General features: G+C 35.0%; 1 protein-coding gene across 10 annotated transcripts in view; it reads right to left on the bottom strand.

The window, feature by feature from the left end:
• The window catches only part of ATF2 (activating transcription factor 2), a 41,617-nt gene that overhangs the window by 9,771 nt on the left and 10,315 nt on the right, over positions 1 to 21,531 (bottom strand). For 5 of the 10 annotated variants that reach the window (XM_071747290.1, XM_071747299.1, XM_071747291.1 and 2 more), the window contains 8 exons: positions 19,381 to 19,477; positions 17,828 to 17,946; positions 15,722 to 15,850; positions 13,550 to 13,728; positions 13,109 to 13,223; positions 12,844 to 12,930; positions 6,276 to 6,425; positions 5,094 to 5,300 (listed from right to left, as the gene is read on the bottom strand). In XM_071747290.1, coding sequence (XP_071603391.1) covers positions 5,094 to 5,300; positions 6,276 to 6,425; positions 12,844 to 12,930; positions 13,109 to 13,223; positions 13,550 to 13,728; positions 15,722 to 15,850; positions 17,828 to 17,946; positions 19,381 to 19,477 — 1,083 coding nt within the window. The remainder of the gene's footprint in view (positions 1 to 5,093; positions 5,301 to 6,275; positions 6,426 to 12,843; positions 12,931 to 13,108; positions 13,224 to 13,549; positions 13,729 to 15,721; positions 15,851 to 17,827; positions 17,947 to 19,380; positions 19,478 to 21,531) is intronic. The other 5 variants (XM_071747294.1, XM_071747295.1, XM_071747296.1 and 2 more) reach the window with 2 other exon arrangements.

Genomic DNA, 21,531 nt, shown 5'->3' with positions numbered 1-21,531 from the left:
GCACAATCTAGTGACTGGGTTAATTTCCAGGCTGTGCCTTTCCACAGTTGGGTGACCTTGAACAAGATCATTTTACTCCTTTGTGCTTCTATTTCCCCATTTGTAAAACGGAGGGCAGTGATACTTACCTTCCCCATACAGCACTTTGATATCTACAGCTGGGAAGAGCTACACAGCTGCATTATATATGACAACCCCAATTAAGACCGTTGTGTGTTTTGATAGACTTCACCTTAAATACTAAAAAAATGTGTATCTATAGAATCAACTTAATTCTAATGCTTTGTGATACTTGTATCTTGTAGCAATGTATGATTTTCATGTGTTATTTTATTTTAAATATAAATCCTTTCCACTGATACTTGATGTTACTTAAGCTGCAAGAACCTTTGCAGATTAGCATAATATAAAATACACATGAGGTAACTGTTTGGTAAATGTATACATTTATGCATTTGCAAATTAAAGGAAAAAACAAACACAGGAAAATAGGGTTGCAACTAAAATTAATTGGCAAAAAACCCACAAGAAATTTGACTTCTTTACTTGCAAACTAGAAATAAGGCAAGGCAGACAGAGATGAAATGTAATCAAAAGGATTCTGAAGTAAAGAAAACACCTTTTAAAAACAGAATTTATTAGGTTTAATTACACAAAGTAGCACTGTTTATAAATACTGTAACTAAAATACCAGATTTTTATAAGAAAATCTACTCATGTCCTCTCTGCTTAGAAGACAAAAAATTTCAAGCCTTTATACTTGTAAAATCTTGTTGAACTATTAAGGACTACTTTCCTATTCAGTCATTTTATTGTGTCAAATATCCATTTTAGAAAATTTATATTTGAAAGAAAAGCAAGAGCTGAAAGCAAGCCAAAAATCTGACTTCATGGACATTTCCAATGAAAGAAAAATGTGACTGAAGAAAAAAAAAATTAAAAAAACCCAAGGTTGCAATGGAAAGAATGTCTCTAGCAGCTGGTAATACATGTCCTGAAATCTTGGGCTGTTAAGAAAGAACACTATTTGTGCCTCCAGCTCAGTCTCCTCTTAGTTCACTGTATTATTTACTGAGGAGCCACAAATCTGGATACCAAGCAGGCAGCTGCACAGAACCAACATGGGGGGGGGAAATGCTGATGTAGTTTTGAGACACTTCTTGATGATCTACAGAAGCAGCAACATCCAAGAATATGAACCATTCTGTTAGTTTAAAGGAATGTTGGTCAAGTAAGTGCTCAGTTTAGGAAAAGATTTTCACAATTTTTATACAATAATCTCCTACATTTTAAAGAAGAATTTTATACACAAACAACAACTATAAGTATGAAGTCACTGTTCATCAGTGTAATAAAAACTAGTGTTAATGAGAATTTTTTGAAAAGGGAGTTTACAGATTAATGTCAGTTTTATTACAAAAACTAGGAATTTTGCTAACAGAAGAAGAAAAAGCAAGTATGTTAACTTACATTATAGCAGATTGGAAAAAAAAGGAAGAGCATTCCTATACTAAAAAAGTTGAGGCATTTTCATTGAATAAAAAGTTATCACTGCTATTAACATGCACACTGTTTGCTAACACTGCCAACACCATATGCAATGCACAAATCATTCCTGGAAGTAGAACAGAGTATGTCTACTAGGTAAAAGTTATGTGGAATGCCACAGAAGGGTAATCCATGGTAGTAATTTACATATTACCAGTAAAAACCACTTCTAACTGGTGGCAATGGGGAGTTGTTAAAATCAACTCCAGCATACACTGTAGTTTCTTATCGTGGATATGACAACAGCAAGTCTCTCCATCTCATTCAAAACATGTTAACATGTGGTGGTAATTTAATGTGTGCTTATCATTTGAACACAGGCTAACAAGACACCTGAAGCAAACACTTCAACAGCTGGCATGAAGAAAGGTTACCTCAAGCTTTTGAACTGGAAAAGTCCTCCTCATTAATGCCATAGTGAATCAACCACAGGAATCAACAATTCTTTAAATAACCATGGACTTTACATCACATGCTGTCTAGAAGAATTTTTATGTTCTCGTCTTTCAAAATGTGCTAGTATTAGAAAGCAGGGTCCTGGAGGAAAGCACATCTTTATTTGCACTCCATTTTTCAAAAGATATTTCCATTTGTGTAGTCCTTACAAAGGTAGAACATGCTGTGTACAATATGTTCTTCTGTATCTGTCTGTTTCTTCCTGGATCCAAAATATGTATGTAAAAGTGGAACCAGATTAACCCTTACTCAGCAATGTGTGGGACAATATTTGTGAGGTACACTTATGAAAACTATCATCACATACAGGGAGATGTGACTTACAGGGACAGGGGGTTGTCTGTGGCCAAGTTAAAAACTGCTCTTATTTCTTTTTTAAAATCAATGAGATACCCCTGTATGGGAAAGGACCTTTACTTACGGGCATTTCTTTCATAATGTAGCCTTTCTAAAGCAGCTTTTGCAGCATTAGTACAAACAACTACCACTTGACTGCTGAACCTTTAAAGGTTCCTGGTGAGGAAGACAGGCAATTCTTCTACTAATACTTTGCTCTCAAGGACCAAATACAGACGATCTCATGAACTTTGGCATCTGATCCTGCTATACGACTGAGCAGCCACTGGGGACACACTGTCAATACCTTCTGTAGCATACAATTCCCTGCAGCATTGCCCAAGGCATAGAGGCAACACCTCTAAATGTACCACAGATGTGGTATATAAAAGTCTAAGATCAACAAGGAAGTCAGCATATTAGTAGAAAACACAAACCACAACAGTCAAACAATAAACAAACTTTACAAGGTTGGAAACACGAAAAAAACCTTTACATAGCCAAGCCTCTAATAAAGACAGCCAATCTAACCTAAATATGTTACTGGTGTGACAATGATGATAAATTTTCACTTAAGCAAATATTTGAAAAAGATTGGTTAAAAAAGAAATGACATTCATAATTTAAAAGACGGAATTAGAGAGAAGCTCATCTAAAGAAAGCTGAAAACTATGGAACAAAACAGCTGAACCAAGCACACCTCTTCAAAATCTTTCTGTATCGTTAAAGAGATCCCAGTCTTAAAAACCTTGACATTGGTATCAGAACGTTACAAGAAAGCTACTAGCTGGCTTGAAAGGAGCCAGAATTGTTAGGTAAAGCAATGCAATGTAATAATTTACAATTAACCTACATTTGGAAATGTGACATCTCGGTAAATTCAGCAGAGCAGGTCATTTAGATATTAAACAAAATATCAACCACTAAACCCTAACACTTGGTGCATAAAACTGTGCTAAGGCAAAACTCCAACTTAGTAAATTTACTATTTAATATAAAGTAAGCAATCACGGGTCTTAACTGCCCAGTATGCTGATCAGCCTGTTGAGCAATCAGTTATTATGGAGATACAGGAGTGAATAATGTTTTCACAAAGAGTACAGTTTAATTATATCTCTGACATTCAATTTTCTTTACAAGTCATTCTGTTCTTCACAGCTAGCAGCTTTGCTTTAGGCAGATGTAAGAATTATTTTTCTTGAATTTACTATTACTGAATTTACTCTTGGAAACACAGAAATCTTTTGGTTATTGTACTTACACCATTTTCAGTTATAAAAATTGGTATGTGTCAGGTAAAGGTAGTTCACATAATACCAAAAATTGTTTTAACAAAGAAAAATTAAATATAATCAATCTTCTTTGTTTTAGTTCCTGTAGATCTACCTTTTGCTTTGTTTCTAGCTTATTTAAGTCATGGTGATACATATAATTTTATAATTAATGAACTTACAGTGAAGACTGTGAACGCATTAAAGGAACACATCTACAGATTCTGAACAGGTATGAGAAAGCTATATATTTGCAAGAAATTTACCTAATGCTGGTGCACAGTGTCTTGATTCTCGGAAACACTGGAAATATTTCTTATGTACTTAGGTATGAATTTCTTACATTTTACAGTCTGGGATCCTGAATATTTTTGAAGACATGAAGCTGAAAACAATTGATACACTGTAAATTCGATTACATGATAAAAAGTATTTCCAACATGCCCTAATTTCCTGTTGATGAAGCTGGGACATATTCTATACCAAACGGCACGAAAGGAGTTTTAATAGGAAGGAAAAGATCCGTGAACCTGACTCATTGAGAAAGAACAAACTTTAAAATATCAAATTACTTTCCACTGCATTTTCTAAATGAATGGTTCACTTAGGAAATGACAAATTTTCTTTTCTCTTTTATTCTTAAAATAAAGCTTTTAGACTTTCTATTTTGAAACAATACTTTCTGCCAATTTTCATGTGCTGCTGGAACATGTTAAGAAAGTATGATTTAACATTTAATAGCAGTTGAAACAAAAAGGGTCATGGATTGTGGTACTGGGGTACAAGTGTCCCCAACATGGCAACTTCTGAACAACTGATGACCTCAAGATGAGGTGACAAATTGACTGGCAACATACACTAGACTACCCTCTTACAGTACACTTCCCTCACTATAGGATTTACGCAGGTGGGCAATTGAAATTTGTACTGCCACTGCCTGTGCTGTACCTGTTCTGTGGACAAAAGAGGCCTTCAGTTTCCAGTGATGTCAATCTGGCACCTTTCACGAGCACTACATTCTCTTTAAAGGAAAAAAAGTGAAGTTAAAAAGAACCAAAGGAAATAAAACCAAATCTTATTTAAATAACTTAGGCTGTGACACAAGTTATTAAAAGCAAAATATATTTAAGGCAAGGCTATTGCTAATAAGCCTTTACTTCAAAGCATCTTCGTCATTCTTATTTAGTATCACAGTCTGAAAGTTATTTAAAATGGAACAAAGGACAAAAGGGCATGATCCTAAACTTTACACCTCCTGAAATCTGAGTATTCTCTTATATTCTTACTTTACTGGTATATGCCATTAACAATGACTTTTCAATGTATATGCCATTAACACTGACTTTTCAACTCTGACCCGGGTCACCAGTTACAAAACCATTTATGTTTCAGATTTCATGGACAGTTCAAGTTCCACTGATCCAGGATCACTGCCTAAGAATGGGAAAATCTATGTGTTTTTACTTGAAATAAAAAGTTTACCTGTAACTGGCCATTTAGCGAGCTCAGGTCCTCAGCTTTTTTCTCCAATGACTGCACCCAGACTTTCCGTTTCTGTCGGCACCTGGAAGCAGCAGCGCGGTTCCGCTCCAGGAACTTCCTCCTTTTCTCATCAGGGTCTTCATTGGCCGCTCTTCTTCGCCGCCCACCTGTATTTGGTGTTTGTGGCGTAGGCTGAGCTGGTGATGCCTGAGAACAGTATCAAGTATTGAAGAAGTTATTAGTGCAATTTGTGACTTAAGCTACAGCACTAACATAAATATGTATCAGGTCTTGAGAAGAGCATTCACAACATTTCTAAATGCATTCAGGTTATACACATTTCTTCTGTGGAAATCAATGTCATTTACCTCCACAGCTGTATTTGAAAAACTTTTGCTGTATTTACATACTAACATAGCATGGTAAGGAGCATAACATTTCAATCATGGCTCTGGCTTTGATTTAAAACTGCACTAAAAGAAGCCACTCACTTCACAGAGTTAGGTGTATATGACGTTTGGGATCTGAATAAAGCCTGGAAGCAACAGCACTTTAGATGAGCTCTTTACATTTTTTTACCAATTCTGGTGACACCAGTATTTGCAAAAGGTAAACCTTAAAAAAACCCTTTCACCCAAAATAGCTTTTAAAAGTTACATTTAGCAGGAAAAAAAATTAATCTTCTTTTAAATCTTCTCAAATAGCCTTCCCACAAATTTAGTCGTAACTTTTTATGCTCAATATATAGAAGCTATCTGACAAAAGCTGTCAGTGCTGACACTCACTTATCCCTGAGACTCTTCATGTGACAATCCAGAAAAGAGCCTTCAAGCAAATTAACACAGGTGTAATACCCAATACAGATAAAAACATTTCTGAAGTGTTTATGATATAAAATATCATAGAATTTCCTGTTAATGTCCAGAAATCAAGAGGACTTAATTCTAAATTTGAGAAGCCTGATAATACCTATTTTGAAACTATCATTGTGGATAATACATTTTGTAAGCACTTAATAACATCTAAGAGCTGGAAATATTTTACTGCTACACGACTATTGACTTAAAGAGGAGTCTGTAGCTCACAATAATTTGTGTTTTACAAATCAAAAGTAATGAAAAAAGATTCCTTTTGTGTAACAAATAAGGGGACAGGAAGTACATGTTCACACTGTTGCCATACCGGTGTTTCAGTTGTCGAAGTTGCAGGTTGTTGTAGTGATTGTGGTCGTGGCTCCTCTGACTGAGTCCTAACCAGCCCACTTGGGTGTCCCTTAGCAGTATCTCCATTTGTTACCTGAGAATGCTGCTGGGTCAAGGCTGCTTTCAATCTCTGCAAGCAGAAAGAAAAAAGAAGAGGGAAAAAAAAAGACGGAAATATTCTCTCTTGCTAACTAGAAGAGTTACTAATGATTTATATTAGTAAAAACTTCCATTTTACAAACAGGAGCTCCAACTCTAAAATAGTGATTTCTTTTTATAGGCTTCCAACAGTCATCTAGACAACAGGTGACAATTTCTTGCAAGCATGACAGTAACAATGAGGCTTTACATAGGATCTCAAACAGAGAAGGGTGGTAAGCTGTATGGAGAAGCAAACAGAAAGCCTCCTTTGTGATGAACTGTGTCCACAAAGAGATGACTGGAAGGCCATAAACAGCTGCTGAGGCTGGTATTTCATAAGGCACAGCTCAGAAAGAAAACAACTACAAATGAAGGATCTTAGGTTAAGAACAAAAAAACCAAAACCAACAAAGAGCACTAAGTTCTTTCAATTTAAAAAATTCTGGTGTTCTTTTTTTTAAAAAGCGGAGTCATAACATACAATTTATGGTCTTCACAAATAATCCCCTCTACAATCCTTCTTATGAGTAGTTATATAAAAGCTAAGGTCTTTGCTAAAATTCAATAATGCACAAAACAGTAACAAGCTTATTAGGTTGTATGTAAAGATTAGCTTCTATTTATATAGAAACATGCAAGCGCATCCTAGTTTACCTTAGAAATTAGCTAAAATTTTTTAAGTTATTCCTTGTACACAGCCACTAAGAAGAAAAGTAACTTCAAAGTTCAGCTGTACATAGTACATTCAAGAGTTACTAACAACCTAAAGAGCATTTTAAACCATTTTATTGAATGTCTCTTGAATTATTTTACTCAATTCTTGTTGGAATCTATAAAAACCGTAACAGATAATATTACCTTTATACTATAGTCTTCAATCTTAAGTGATAAAAGGTACACTAAATTTCAGCTGATACAAGCTGCTTCTAATTCCATATTATTTCTTAGAATTCTTAACACTTCATTGATATTGTGTAACTGAACATCAAATTTTCAGTGATACCTAAGAATTTACCTAAACAAATGGTACTCAAGAACTGGATTTTTAAAAGAATTCAATACAAGTTTAAGAAAAGTTAAATGTCTTCACACATAACATTTTAGGCAATTCTAGTATCATCATATTTTAGGATATGAACAAAGTATTGCTGAAGTACTAATATTAATACAAAGTCTTAAAAACACTGGAACTAGGCTGCATTTGGGAAGCTCAAAATAAGCAGAAAACTTTGCACCTATTTATGTAGATATTCTCTATAAACTGTAGTATCCAATGTCTCTCAACAATTAAGTAACTGGAATACAGTGACAGCTCTCTGCTACCTTGCATGATTGGCTTTTTTGGATCATATTTTACAATTAAAACAACAGATTGCAGATGAACTTTATCAGAACTGCAAAAAATCTCCAGGTTTCCAACACATCAACTATCAAATCTGTACAGTTGGCTGTACCATCCATCCACCACCAGTAAATACCTTATTTTAAGACTACAGAGAGACACAACTCCAGCACTCCTCTGCTGGCTTGCTCTTAAAGAATTATTTAGCCAGTGACTTCTGTATTAAGTCTCTTATACAGTGACTGCTCTACATTGAACACAGGAGCCCACATTACCCCAAATAGGGACCATTGAAGTGTACATAAATATTCCATGTTAACGAAGTTCTGTTTCCCACCTCATTTTTGTATTAACTCAGTAAGCTTTCCAGAATGAAGAAGCTGCTTTCAGAAAAATATGAGACAACTTTCCAGTAATTTCCACAGTGCTCAACTTTACAAATTTACAACAGCTACAGGCATCAGGGCAGGATCACAAAAATTTTTAAGATAACATGCGCATAATTCTTAGAATATGTCCAGTACTCCAAAAGTCCTAAGCCCTTCAGTAGTTGTTTTTCTTTACAGCATCAAAACAAACTCAAGATTCAATGTCTTCCTTCCTAATTCACACTAGAAAAAAAAGCTAACAGAAAAAAAGTCAGTCCCTGTCTCCAGCTGAACAAAGCACAGAAAAGACTAAGTGTTTCTTAATTGTCTGAATAAAATTTGCAAAACCAAACTCTAAGGGAAAGGCTGGGAAGATGATTTACACACACACACACTTTAAATTCTAACTGACCCTGGCCACTAAATAATAAAATTAAATTTTCTAAACTAGCACCACATCACTTTCATATCACATAAAAAATATTTTTTTTAAGAAAGTAGCAAGTATTTAATATTAATATGACAATTTTAGCTGGTATTCTTCCCATATGTTATTAATATCTCATTTTTTAACGAAGTATTTTCATTTATTGCCTGAATTGCTTTAAAAGTTGTTCTTCTATCACCTCTTGCTGTTTAGCAGGATGTGACAAACCCTGGGGACTCAAAATAGACAGTAGTGACAGCTAAATTAGTTGTAACCAATTAGTTACAACGTGTCTATTTAACTTCAGCTGAGGTCTTAAAGGGTACACTATCTTATTTCAAGTCATCATACTCGGCCATCTTTAAAAGTTACTCTTTCAAAAATTCCTCAGCCAAGACACAGCAACTTGCCACATATCCATCCTCCTGCTGCTATGAGAAGTAAAAAATTATTAGATTTAATCCAACTCAAGTGTCTGAGTATGTTAGCTGAGTGATAACAAGCTAACTTCTTATTTTCGTGGCAGTGGAGCATAAACACAGAGTTAGCATGGCTATGGCCAGAGTTTCTGATCTACTCTGCTTGTGACTGCATGTGCAACAAAAGCATCTGCCACAAAAATGCCCCAAAACAACAAACTACGAACTCCTGCAAATGTTTTTTAATACTTGCTTGAAGTGGGTTACTTGAAAAATTTCACTAGCATATCCATTTCCTTAGTGAAAGAGAGACAAAATTCAAAGAGACTTGGGAGATGAAAAAAAAGTAAGTGGGGGTTAATTTATGGCAAGTATCTGTTATTATTGCCTAGCTCCATTCTTTTTGTTTCTGCATTTCTGTGTTGAAGAAATATTTGCAAGTTAAACTAAAAGGAAGTTCATGCTATTAATTTTGTCTATTTTACATTAATTTGGAAATAGCAGTAGAAAATGAAGGACAATTAAACATTATAATTTTGTAAGGTTGTAAGTAAATAAACTCCCTTTTGAAAAATTACATTGTTAAATGTAATGCACTATGGGAACAGAAACAGAAAGTAAGTGGTTTTAGATTTGTATTAGAGTTTAGAAGTTGAATTCAAGTAGTTATGCTTAAAACTATTCACAAATGCAGAAATATTGTAAATATCTGAGGAATACAGATTTTCACAAGATCTCCAGTTCATGTATTTAAAAGATTTCATATTTTGCACGGCAGTGCTGGAGTAAAATACTAAGTGGGAGTCATGCTTCATGTGCATAGTAAGTTACCTCAAAGACCATGAGAGTGTCAGTTTTAAAAATCAAGTATACTGAAACAAAAATTAGAATAAATGTATAGAAGCATTATTACACGTGGAAACCTCACGCCAACCAAGGTTTGTTTGGTATTATTTCATTACTAAAGGCAAACTAAAATTGGTATCTGCAGAGAGCCTAATAGCTTTTAAAGTCTTTACTAGCAAGGTTTTATTGTTCACGTATATCCTTGAAAACAAATCCTCACTGCATCTGTCAAAATTTTGTAGGACTAGAGCATTCCATCAAGACCTCACAGAAACAAGACAATATTCTCCAGAAACAATTTGTGAAAAACTCGGATCCATATTTCATATCTGCCACAAAAACTCATCAGAGTAATAACCCTCCTTCTCCTGGGTGTTATCCTACCATCTGCTGCTCTATTACTTATCTTTATTTTGCAACTAATTAACAGCATAATCTTCTAAATTCAGCAAGTTAATTATCATTATTGTGGTCTTTGCAGCATCATCAGTCCTTATGAAGTCTTGTCTCTCCACCCCCAGAGAACATATGAAAATGAAGTAGGTTGTGAGAGGGTCTGTTTCTTTAGAGCAGGCTCATTAGGTGTTTGCTGATTAGCTCGGCGTGCAGAGAGACAGGTCAGAGGAATTCTGCTGAACACAAGGTCCCATGCCGGGCTCCAGCAAGTTAATGTCGGGTTCTGAACATTTGCCAACCTGCCCTTTGTCACTTCTCAGTAGACACCTCCTGCACAAAGCCTACTGGTTGCCCATGCCAGGTTTTTCTCAGACTGTGACAGAAGTTTTTACATGGTTCAGAGGAGATGTTTATTCTGTTCTTAAGAAATTTTTAAGTTCTTCAGAAATGCCTGCAATTCACACAGAAGTTTGTGCAATCCAAACATTCAGTTTGCATCCATGAGCTGTACACTCAAAAAAACCAATGTTCTACAACCAGAAGTCACTCACAGCTCACATTCCCTACACCAAATACATACGCTTGCAGATCTCACAAAGAAATTCTGGAATATCTAGGACATGCATCCTTATACTAATACATTTTAAAATTTTTTTAAACACAGCTATTGAATCTACTTCTAAGCCTCTCTAAAGTACCACAAAATTCAAAATTGACTTGTGTTTGATTTTACGTAAGTATACAAAAATTAAGCTCCATTCCTATTTCCATTAGGAAATAATAGCACTACAATCTCTATTTTGATTTCTTTATCAAATTTGTTCCCACTTTCATTTTAAAAAAAGTAAGCCTACACAGCAACAGCCTTTTGCACACAAGAGGGAAATGAATGATTGTGATGAGGAAAAAAATCAGAGCACAAAGTGCTTGTCTTATCACAAAACTCTGAAATCCATTAAGTCCTTGAAATATCATGCAAGAAATGAACTGCAGAAACAGCCTCTGTGAAACTATGTAGCAAGTCTTCCATTGGCTTAACCAGGAATCCAAGCAAAAAATAATCCTGATTACCATACCTTTGCAGAATTTATTATATAGCAAGCAAAATTATTTTCAAGATACATGAAAAAGAAAGGATTTGGCATCACAAAGATTTAAACTTTAAAAATTAACTCTGCAGTTAATAAAACACCACATATCTGCCAACAATACATCATGTGCCATAGTTAGTTTTCCTTTTGGAATGTTTTCTATCTATATAAAGTTTCTCATTAAATTGCTCTTACTTTAAGAGTAGTAAGAAATTAAGTTGTTTATTTTTGTGAATAGACACTATAAAAAGTAAATGAACATAAGAAATATATATAATTCTGATATTCTTGAACTCTGCTGATGCTGTACACTAAGCAACAAGCAAGGAAGAATATTGCAAATACCCTTTTTACAGTCCCCCCCCCCCAAAAAAAAAGCAATCACTGAAATGCACAAATTAACTTAATTCTAGTGAGAAAACTACTGAGACTTAAATTTTAGGTCTAGTGATCTTTGGTTTTCCTTGCATCTGAGTGATTGCTTCTTCCAACTTGAGATCAAAGCCTTCACCACATAGGTGCACTTTCTTCTGCCCTTTTAAGCTCGTAAGAGAAACTACTCAGGAATACTCTTAAAAACCTACTTGCTTGCCATTCTAAAAATTCTTTGGAACTCACTCCTCCTGGATTTCATAAGACAGAATTAAATACATGAATCTCCTAACTCTATGGAATGTAGAATTTTTGATAAAACAGTTCTTGTTTTAATTTTCCTATATTCTTCTCTCCTGGATAAATTCATCTTATCAGAGCTGTTCATATTTAGGTATTTCCTCAGGTATTAAAAGATTCCTTTTCATACTCCTAGAGGGACAAGAATGCACAGAAAGAGCCGTTTTTCCTTTCTGTTCCTCTCTACGCTATCTTAAAAGTCATCATGTTTAACAGAGGATTGATTAAACTACCACCATAACTGGACACTAACACTGAAAACAAACAAAATTTTTTTCTGCTTGATTTAGGCATGACTTTCCCAAATAATTCCCAAAACTGCTCTAACACAACATAAACAACTGCCACACAAAGGAATTTCCTAAGTATGTCTGTAATATATATATATAATTACAAAATTATTGACAAATGAACTAAATTCAGTTGCGATTCTGAAAATGTTGTTAAAAAGCCTTTTACTTTTCCTTTTTTTAAAAAGAGATACCATACACTTTGGGATGAGACATATTCTGCTTCACTGTTAACATGCTACTAATCTTGTCTTTCTTCCAACTAACATTTCCTGTCCTCCAATACAAGGAGCAAGAACAAGTTCAGTTAAAAATGGAATTCATTTAAAAGAATGACTGAAATGTGATCAAAATGACCATTAACCACAGAACTAACACAGGCTGTAATTTGTAGTAAATATAAAATAAATGCAGCTGTTACTTTTCTGTTTTTATCAACTTTGTACTTGCAGAATTTAAACTAACAAAAGAACCCTAAAGCTGTTTTAAAAAGTAATAGAATTTAATTAATTTCTCAAGTTATTCTTCTTGAGGAATAATGGAGTTTTTCACTTACCAATTTAGCCTCAGACTGCACTGGCTGTGGGGAGGAAGGCCCTGGGATTCCTGGGATACTAGGCACCATGGTGACAGGTCTAACAAGCTGACCAGATAAAGTATAAAAATGAAGAAAACCTGAGTATGTTATCATAATAGAGAGCATATGACACCACTACCCTCTGAAGCCAAAACAGCTATCAAGCTGCTTAGAACTAAGTTCTATGCTGCACTTAGGCAAATTTGCTCCACTTTCAAATTAATATAGCATCATGCTTACTTACTGGAACTGCAGCAGGGACATGCACATTAGAATTTGTGATAGATGCAGGAATAGCAACAGGCATGGTTTGTCCATTAGGAAGATGTAACAGCAGAGGAAAAGGACCTGGAACTGGACTGAAAAAGGAATGAACTATATAAAAGAAAACTTATCCAGAGAAAAGAACAAGTTTACACATTATTTTAATTTGGATTGTTTGCTTACAGTTGTAATGTAATATTTACTTGGTGGTCAAAAATATGAACTTAGTGATGTGGAGAACATGGAATTATATTTCACATGTAGTGAAAGTTGTATGTTTCATATGTAATAAAGCACCACATTACACCAAAGCATCTCAAATTTGTATACTAAATGCAAAAACAGTATCTGAAAATAAACAAGACAAAATATATTATCAAATTCCATAAGAAAACATTTTACTAGAATTTATGTAACTTACACTATTGGTCTGTTAGAGGATGGAGCCTGGGTAATAACAGTACTAGACGTTGGTGATGGTATTGCCTGCTGAATAATAACACTTGAGTCAGAACTTGTAAGCAGTACATTAGGAACCTGTAGTGATGCTGGACGAACTATTGTTGATGTAGGCTGTGCAGTCTGCTGTAGCGACACCTCCTGAGCAGGAAAAAAAAGAGAAGATTAAACAGTTTGTAAAATTCAATTATAGGCCATTAATTATGACTTCTAAATGAACACAGTTCAATGGAACAAATCAGTATTTGTGCAACATTACACAATGACCTCCAAAGGAGGTCAAAACCTCATCTGGATGAATCATTTGAACAATCAAAGTGAAATAAATGATTTTGATGACAGTGATAGCAATTGCATGACAAACCCTGGCTCGATTTATTCTAAGCCTACTATTACTTATACTTCAGTTTTGATCAGGTATTAAGTTTCTTCTGCCAAGAAACCCACAGTGCTATAGGTAGCACCATGTCTACCAACACGCTGAACATGGAAAGCATTTTATTGTCTCCTTATGTACATTTCAGTTTCAGATAATCGTTCCAGATTCAAACAAGAGAACCAAAAGTTTTGTGGTTCAGTAAAAAGCAAAACAAAAACATCTGTCTTTTTTAAAGCCCTTATCCCTTACCTATGTACTTGTCTTAATTAGAGTGCTACTAAGTTCTACAAGTCCTGCATGATTAATCTATGCCTTCTATGATGGGGTCACAGCCTCGGTGAAGCTGGGCAGAGCAACAGGCATCATCTACCTGGAGATGTGCAAAGCATTCAACACTGTCCTGAACAACATTCTGATCTCTAAACTGGAACATGGTTCCAATGGATGGACCACTCATTGGATAAGAAACTGGCTGGATGGTCACATCCAACTGTTGTGATCAATGGCTCAGTGTCCAAATGGAGACATGTGAGAGGTGTTCCTCAAGGGTTGGTACTCAGACCAGTGCTATATAATGTCTGTGTCACCAACACAGACAGAGGAATCAAATGCCCCCTCAGCAAGTTTGCTGCCAACACCAAACTGTGTGGTGAAGCCAACACTCTGGAGGGAAGGGGTGGCATCCAGAGGGAACTTGTCCAGCTTGAGAAATGGGCTTGTGCAAACTGCAAGAAGTTCAACAAGGTTACATCCAAGGTTTTGCATCTGGGTAAAGGCAATCCCATGCACAAATCCAGGCTGCGTGGAGAAAAGATTGAGGGCAGCCCTGAGGAGAAGGACTTGGGGGTGGTGGTGGACCAGAAGTTTAACTTGAGCCATATGTGTATGTCTGCAGCTCTGAAAGCCAACCAGGTCCTGGGCTGCATCAAAAAGAAGCACAAACAGCCCATTGAGGGAGATGATTCTCCCCCTCCACTCAGCTCTCATGAGACCTTCATCTGGAGTACTGCGTGCAGTTCTGGAGTCCTCAACCACTCCATGATTCTATGATTTATTGAAGTGGGGATAGAAATAATTAATTTCACTGATTTTGCTTCATTTTGTGTTCTTCAAGAGAACTCCACACAATGAAAACACCTCAAGTCACACACTGAAGTAATTATTACTATCAAATAATTTATTTCTTCTCTAGAGCAATAGTTCTAAAAGTGATTTGACTGCAACATCTTCTAGTGACAGACAATGCATCAGTTTTCTATGAGTATTCAAGTAAAACCTAAACAAGCAGATGCCTAAGGTCACCATTTTTAAACATACTGTCATAGCCTAAAAAGTGTAAAATTTGAAACACAATTACCTGGTGTTTACCTTTGAAAGCCAACCCATTCATCTCTGCACATATTTATCATAAAAAACAAATTTATGATACACAAAGGATAAACATAGAAAAGTACCTATGAAGAGTCTCAAACTGACATTATGTAAAAAAAAAATCATAAAAATCAACATAGAAACTGAACTTTCTCTGCTTTTTACAAATGATGATGCATAAAACAGAATAAAGAACCCCTGTAGTGTTTTATAACATAGCATAAATATTAACCAATTAGGTATGTATCCACAGCAATAAGGCAAACAAAAATTCTTTTCCTTTCAACCAGCTAAGTAATGTGGTAATCAGTAATCACCACGTACAACAAACTTTCAAATCATCAGAAGTTAAAAAAAAAAAAAAAAGTTCTGAAAGGTTCTGACCTTTTCATCATTGGTAGTAGACTCTGGATGAGGTAAAGGACTATCTTGATGAGTTGTCTCTACAACGGAAGGTTCTTCAATTTTATTTCTTATAATTGGTGTTGCAAGAGGAGACAGATCTAGAGGCATCTAAGAGCAAGAATGTAAAATAAAATTACTCAATGTCTAAAAATTTAAAATATGCAAGAAAATGTAAAGTACTAAAGAGAAATATCAGTCTTATAACAGGTGCTGATAGGTTGGGAAGATCTTAACGTAGATCATTACCAGTCAAGGCTATTTGCATCTGCACAAATACCAATCTGCAGTAAAATTCTGTCTTTTAACACCACTGTCACACTAAGTTCTGTCTTCTTGAGAATTAATAAGATCCTTAAAAGTTTTTCTTTCCCATGAGTCACAGGAAAATTAAAGCTGAGGAAGGACTGTGCTACACTCAAAAATTATAGTTAAAAGAAGATATTATTCTTCTTTAAATTATTGTATCAAATGCCACAAAACACAAAATCCTAACTACACTTCCAAGTCAAGAAAGCCACTGTGGACAACTGATTTCAAACTTATTGCAGAAAAACATTATTGAAGAAGCAGGTTTTGTAGTACCACACATATGAAACGCCACAAAGAAACTAAGTTACAAGAATACTAAAAGCAGTACTACATATTTGAAAGTCTATACTCCTGTCTAGTCTGCTATCCAAAAGAAACTTCCCCAGATGTTTATCTTCTATGTTCTTCTATATTATTTTTTTTTTCAATTCAGTTCCTAGTTTTCCTGTGGAATATATTACCAACGGGCAAGGAAGAGTGTTAGAAGTAGAATCTCTTTCTATACCACATCTGAATATGAAAGATTACAGAAAAAACCTAAACTATCAAAAATCTAGAAAGTGTTATTCTGGTAATTTTTTCTACTTCTTGCCATGATTTTTTATACATATTTATCCATCAGGACTGTGTTTTTTCTCATTATACAGAGGCAGCTTAGAAAATTAATATAAATTAAAGAAATTGTGTTAAAATGCCTAAAATATTTCACACTAAAGGTAGCACTGAATTACTCAGAAAGTAAGGTATTAGTAAATCCAGAATCAGTATTAATTTATGTAGTGTTTTAAGAACAGTTCACATACAGCAATTAAAAAAAAAATTAAAAAACATGATTTGCTATAGCTATTGTAAAAAAGCAAGGGTGAGGCTTTGTCAGGAATGAATAATAATCCATCCTATTAAGTACCTATTAAAATCTTCACTGAAACAAAAAACCTGAGACACTTGATTCTGCAAAACCTGTATCTGTATACATGAGTATAAAGATCTATTTTTACCACTGCCTATGGAAGTTAACCAAGTAGTCAGCCCAATACAAAATTACTCAGAGGACAATGAAAAATATTTTTTCAGAAGCGTTTAAATGTTTGGGTCCCTAACCATTTATGATGGGGATGTACTAAGATAAACAGAAGAAACCATATTTAAATATCGGGGAAGTTCTTCATAAAAACACAAAGCTGCAAAACAGATATAGTCCTAATTTCTATTATATTTCAATCTGAACATTAAAAAGGAGTACATATTTAGGTTGTGGTCAGTAATTTCTAGCCAGAAGTGACTTCAACATAGAGTGAATATAATTATAGCCAAATAATACTTCTTCTGATTCTTAGAATAACATCAGTATTTTAAAACTAATCAAAATAATCAGTGTTCACAAATCCCTCACATTGTTTTCTTGCCAATGGTTTCCTTCCTGCCAAAACTCATTGCTTTTCAGAATTATTTTCTTGCTAATTTAGGGCCTAATAAAACTTCAATCAAAGCTAATGATTAACTTGAGTAGACAGACTAGACACTTAAAGCATTCAGGCAAAGTCAGTGTGTCCCATTGTCCATGTTAACTACGTAAAATTAAGCAGGTAAACGAATCTTCAGAAGAGTAATCTCACATTTGTATTGTCTCCATACAACTTTTATAAGCAGCTGGCAAATAATTGTTGGTATTGTTAAGAAGACAATATACTAATCCAAAGTTTGCATTTTTAAATGGAAAAAAAAGTAGAAATGAAAAAAGTAGAAGCTCTGAGAAGAAAAAAATTTTGAACATACTTTCTTAATGTCATCTTCAGAAGCCTTTTTAAACTCATTTTCAAAAGGACTTGCTAATTCATTGAATAAGCCCACTTCTTCACAGTTCTTCAAGAATCGAGTTGGTGTTGGTGTCTGATCTGAAATGAAATGTATAAGCCCCCCACAATTTTATTTTAAAATACCATTTATGAACCTACTTCTCATATTTTTCATGATAAAAGAATACAGAAAAGAGTCGATGTTAAGATCTCTCCTAAGCGGTGCAAGCAGGCTCTCCTCTGCCTTGCAGGGAGGCCAAGCAGAAGGCAAACTCCACCTGCTGGAGACAAGCAAACGTTTGCAAACTCTGTCTCGGGGGATTTCACAGCTTTCCTTAGGTCTGTGTACGGCAACCAGAGGGAGCTATTCCCAAACGCCCAGGCTACGCTAGCAGATCACTTCAGTGAGCAAGCAGGCTGTTTTCAAACAGAGGTAAGGCACACATGAGGTCTGTAATTTAAAGAGAGAAGGAAGTGCACAATCTCTGGGCAGTTTGCTTCTTTTATCTCACGTAGTGAAAACAGCAGTGATTACTCTCAAGTGCGTGGAATGGCTAAAAGGAAGCACAGTGTGATTCTGTACACAAGATCCTACTGACTCCTACCACACCTCTATAGTCAAGCTGGAATCTTAAGACTTCTCATATCAGGGTGACTGCTGTGGGAAACAGCGAAGCGGCTTCAAAAAAAGTCTTTCTATAAAGTTTTCAGTAGTATGTAAATTCCCCTTATTTCACTGTTATTATCAGGTCAAAAATTAACCACATTTGCCACAATGTTACCTGCGTATAAAACACTGTGAAGTGGCATCTCGTGCACCTTACAAACGAGTTGGTGTTCAGGACTAAAAGCTGATGCACTTGCATAGGGCTGCAGAGATAAACACTGCCATGCTTTGATTCTCAAACATACGAGTATTTGCCAGGTCCCCTTTCTTAGAGTATAATTACTAAGGACCAGATTAAGAATTTTAAAATGTATCAGTCTTGGTTTAAGAGTAAAAGTCTTTTTGTCTGCTTGTCTTAAAAAATGAGCCACTTATAAGGAAAAAAAATTGGAAAATGTCTGAAAAGCCTTTGTGCAGTTCATTTAGGCTGTTCCATCCCTTAGAAAACAGTCTGACTGTAACTTAAAACTAATTAGCATGTGCTATCTTCATTCAGTAACTTTAATATTTATAGTATAAAAATACATTTAATAAATTTTAATAAATTTAATAGTTACAGATTTCATTGGGCACAGCCTTTATTATTGTTTGTTCTTCCTAGATGTTTATAACATAATCTAATCGGTTACTGAAGTATTGATAATTGAAAAATATTTAGATTATATATCAGATCCAAAAAAGTTATTTACGGAGAATAATACTGGCTTCAAATTCTGACAAAAGCACACACTGCAGAAAACTACAGTGAAGAAAATGTTTCATGCTCTCCAAATGTTAAGTCTACACATTATGCACGCAAAATACATAAAATGTATGCCCATTCCAGTAGAACAGTGAATGAACTAGTTATAAAAGTTTATACTAACCAGCCACAATGACACTGTCATTACGAGCCGGACCAAATTTCAGTGTCATCTCATGTTTATGTTTATGGACAGCCAAATGATCCTCATTGGTAAAACGCTGCAGTAGAAAGTTTTAAGAAACAGTTGTAATTTTCAGTGTAAACAAGGTAAATGCATATCTACAGAAATGAGTTTTTGCAACACTTAAAACTTTCTTTACTATGGTAACAGACAACCCTCTCAGGAAGATACATCTTGTCCCTTGCTCAACAGTTCCAAGTAGAAATACTATGAACTCAAATGATGCTTGTAGTAACTAAACAGAGATGATACCAGCAAAATGGTAGTGTAAGTACCTGCATTTACCTAAAGTCCCAGATAAAATTTCATTGTATCGCAGACTTCATCAACTATTAACAGCCATTTGCTATACTAGTGGATCTTGATAATGTTGAGTAACTGATTACCACAATTTGATTTCTGTATTGTCTGTACTATCACAAGAATAAGAATTTATCTGTTAAACACAGACTTCACACATTTAATAGTGTAAAAATGAAATGAAGCATACAGTTCTGCCCCCTACCATTTACTATATAAAATAAGAGGCAGATAGAACAGGAAACAGTGGAACAACTGAAAAGCTGCGAATGAACTAAACTTATCAGCACTTTTAAAGTCTCTTAAGTTTTCAGAATTATGCCAGTTTTGTGCATACTTCCACACAGAACCGGGGTACATTCCATAAACAGTAAGCAGACAAACGAGATGATGTAAATTAGATGTTCTTACTTTCACTAACTTGAAATTTGCTATGCATCTGTACTTGTGGGTAAAGTTAGTATTTTAACTGAGATAATCTAAGAAAAAGTTTCCCTAGATGCAGCTTTGCCAAAAAGAACATATTTTACAAAACATTCAGATTTTTACTTTTCTTTGCGAACACTTGAGTCTCAAATTATGTCTCTGACTATTCCTCAGTAATTGAAGTGAATATGGATCTATTTTGTAGTGTATACACACCAAGTGTCGTGTCTCAGAAAACAATACAGAAAGCTTAGTTAACCTCAGAGTACAGTCATCCAGAATATTTCTGTGAGAAAGAACATGTGTGCACCTGAGGGGGAAATTAAAAATGCAGGATCACTGAAAGACAGGCTGATACAGACCAGGCACTTTTTTTGTTAGAACTCCGTTGCCAAGGGTTCCAAACATGCAGCTCTCCACAGCTCCTGTGCCTTATTCTCTAGATACAGCAGAAGCCAGAAACCTCAGTGTTCAGCCACGCTAAGACACCTGAGCACATCACTCTATCCCCATTATGGGACAGAGAGGCTCCTTCAGAGGGAACAGGATCTCCAGATCCTGACTCCCACTCTATTCTATACTATGAACGGGCAACTGGAAAAGCCTTGCCCATTTTCAGGAACATGAACTTCTCAGGTATCAAGGATTGCTGTAGCACCATGATGCATCTTCTAAGAGACTGAGTTGCCAAATCACTTCTGACAGAGCTTACATCAAGATTTAAACAGGATGGGGACAAATGGTGCTAAGGAGAAGGCAGTCCTGCTATTTTGATGTCTCTAAACATATTAGACATAGTAAGAAATCTTGATCCTTTCCTGCTTTACATACAACACAACATCAATGCTGCCATTAATAATAAAAACTAAAATATTTTAAACTCAAAATCCAAATAAATACAATTGCACTAATATAATGAAAAAAATAAGCTTGTCTTAGACATGAATTCTATATAAAAAAAGATGCAGGGGTGTCCATTTCATATAAAAGATAATGCAAATTCTTTTTTTTTTTAGATTACTATAAAAATGTTAAGACAGCTTCCTTTTAAACAAACATCTGATGAAACACTCAACAGCATTTTTAGTTTTTGGCTCACATTCAGCTCTGTAACTTCTAATGCCAATGGCAATAGAGGTTACCAGTACAAAATGAGGATGGTTCTTAATTTATTGTTTCAATGAACGCAAATAAAGCAAAGAAATGAAATTGTCTTCAGCTCAAAAATGGTAATTAGTTGTGGGCTTTTTTAACTGTATGGATAGCATTTTCTGAATAAACACACAAAATACTAGAAATCCGTGATGTCACCTGCTTTTCCTCAAAACATAGGTACTTTCTGTTATTTTTCATAAATCCATTTTT

Source organism: Heliangelus exortis, chromosome 6, assembly GCF_036169615.1.
Source record: "Heliangelus exortis chromosome 6, bHelExo1.hap1, whole genome shotgun sequence".
NCBI lineage: Eukaryota > Metazoa > Chordata > Aves > Apodiformes > Trochilidae > Heliangelus > Heliangelus exortis.
This window is presented reverse-complemented; position numbering and strand designations above follow the sequence as displayed.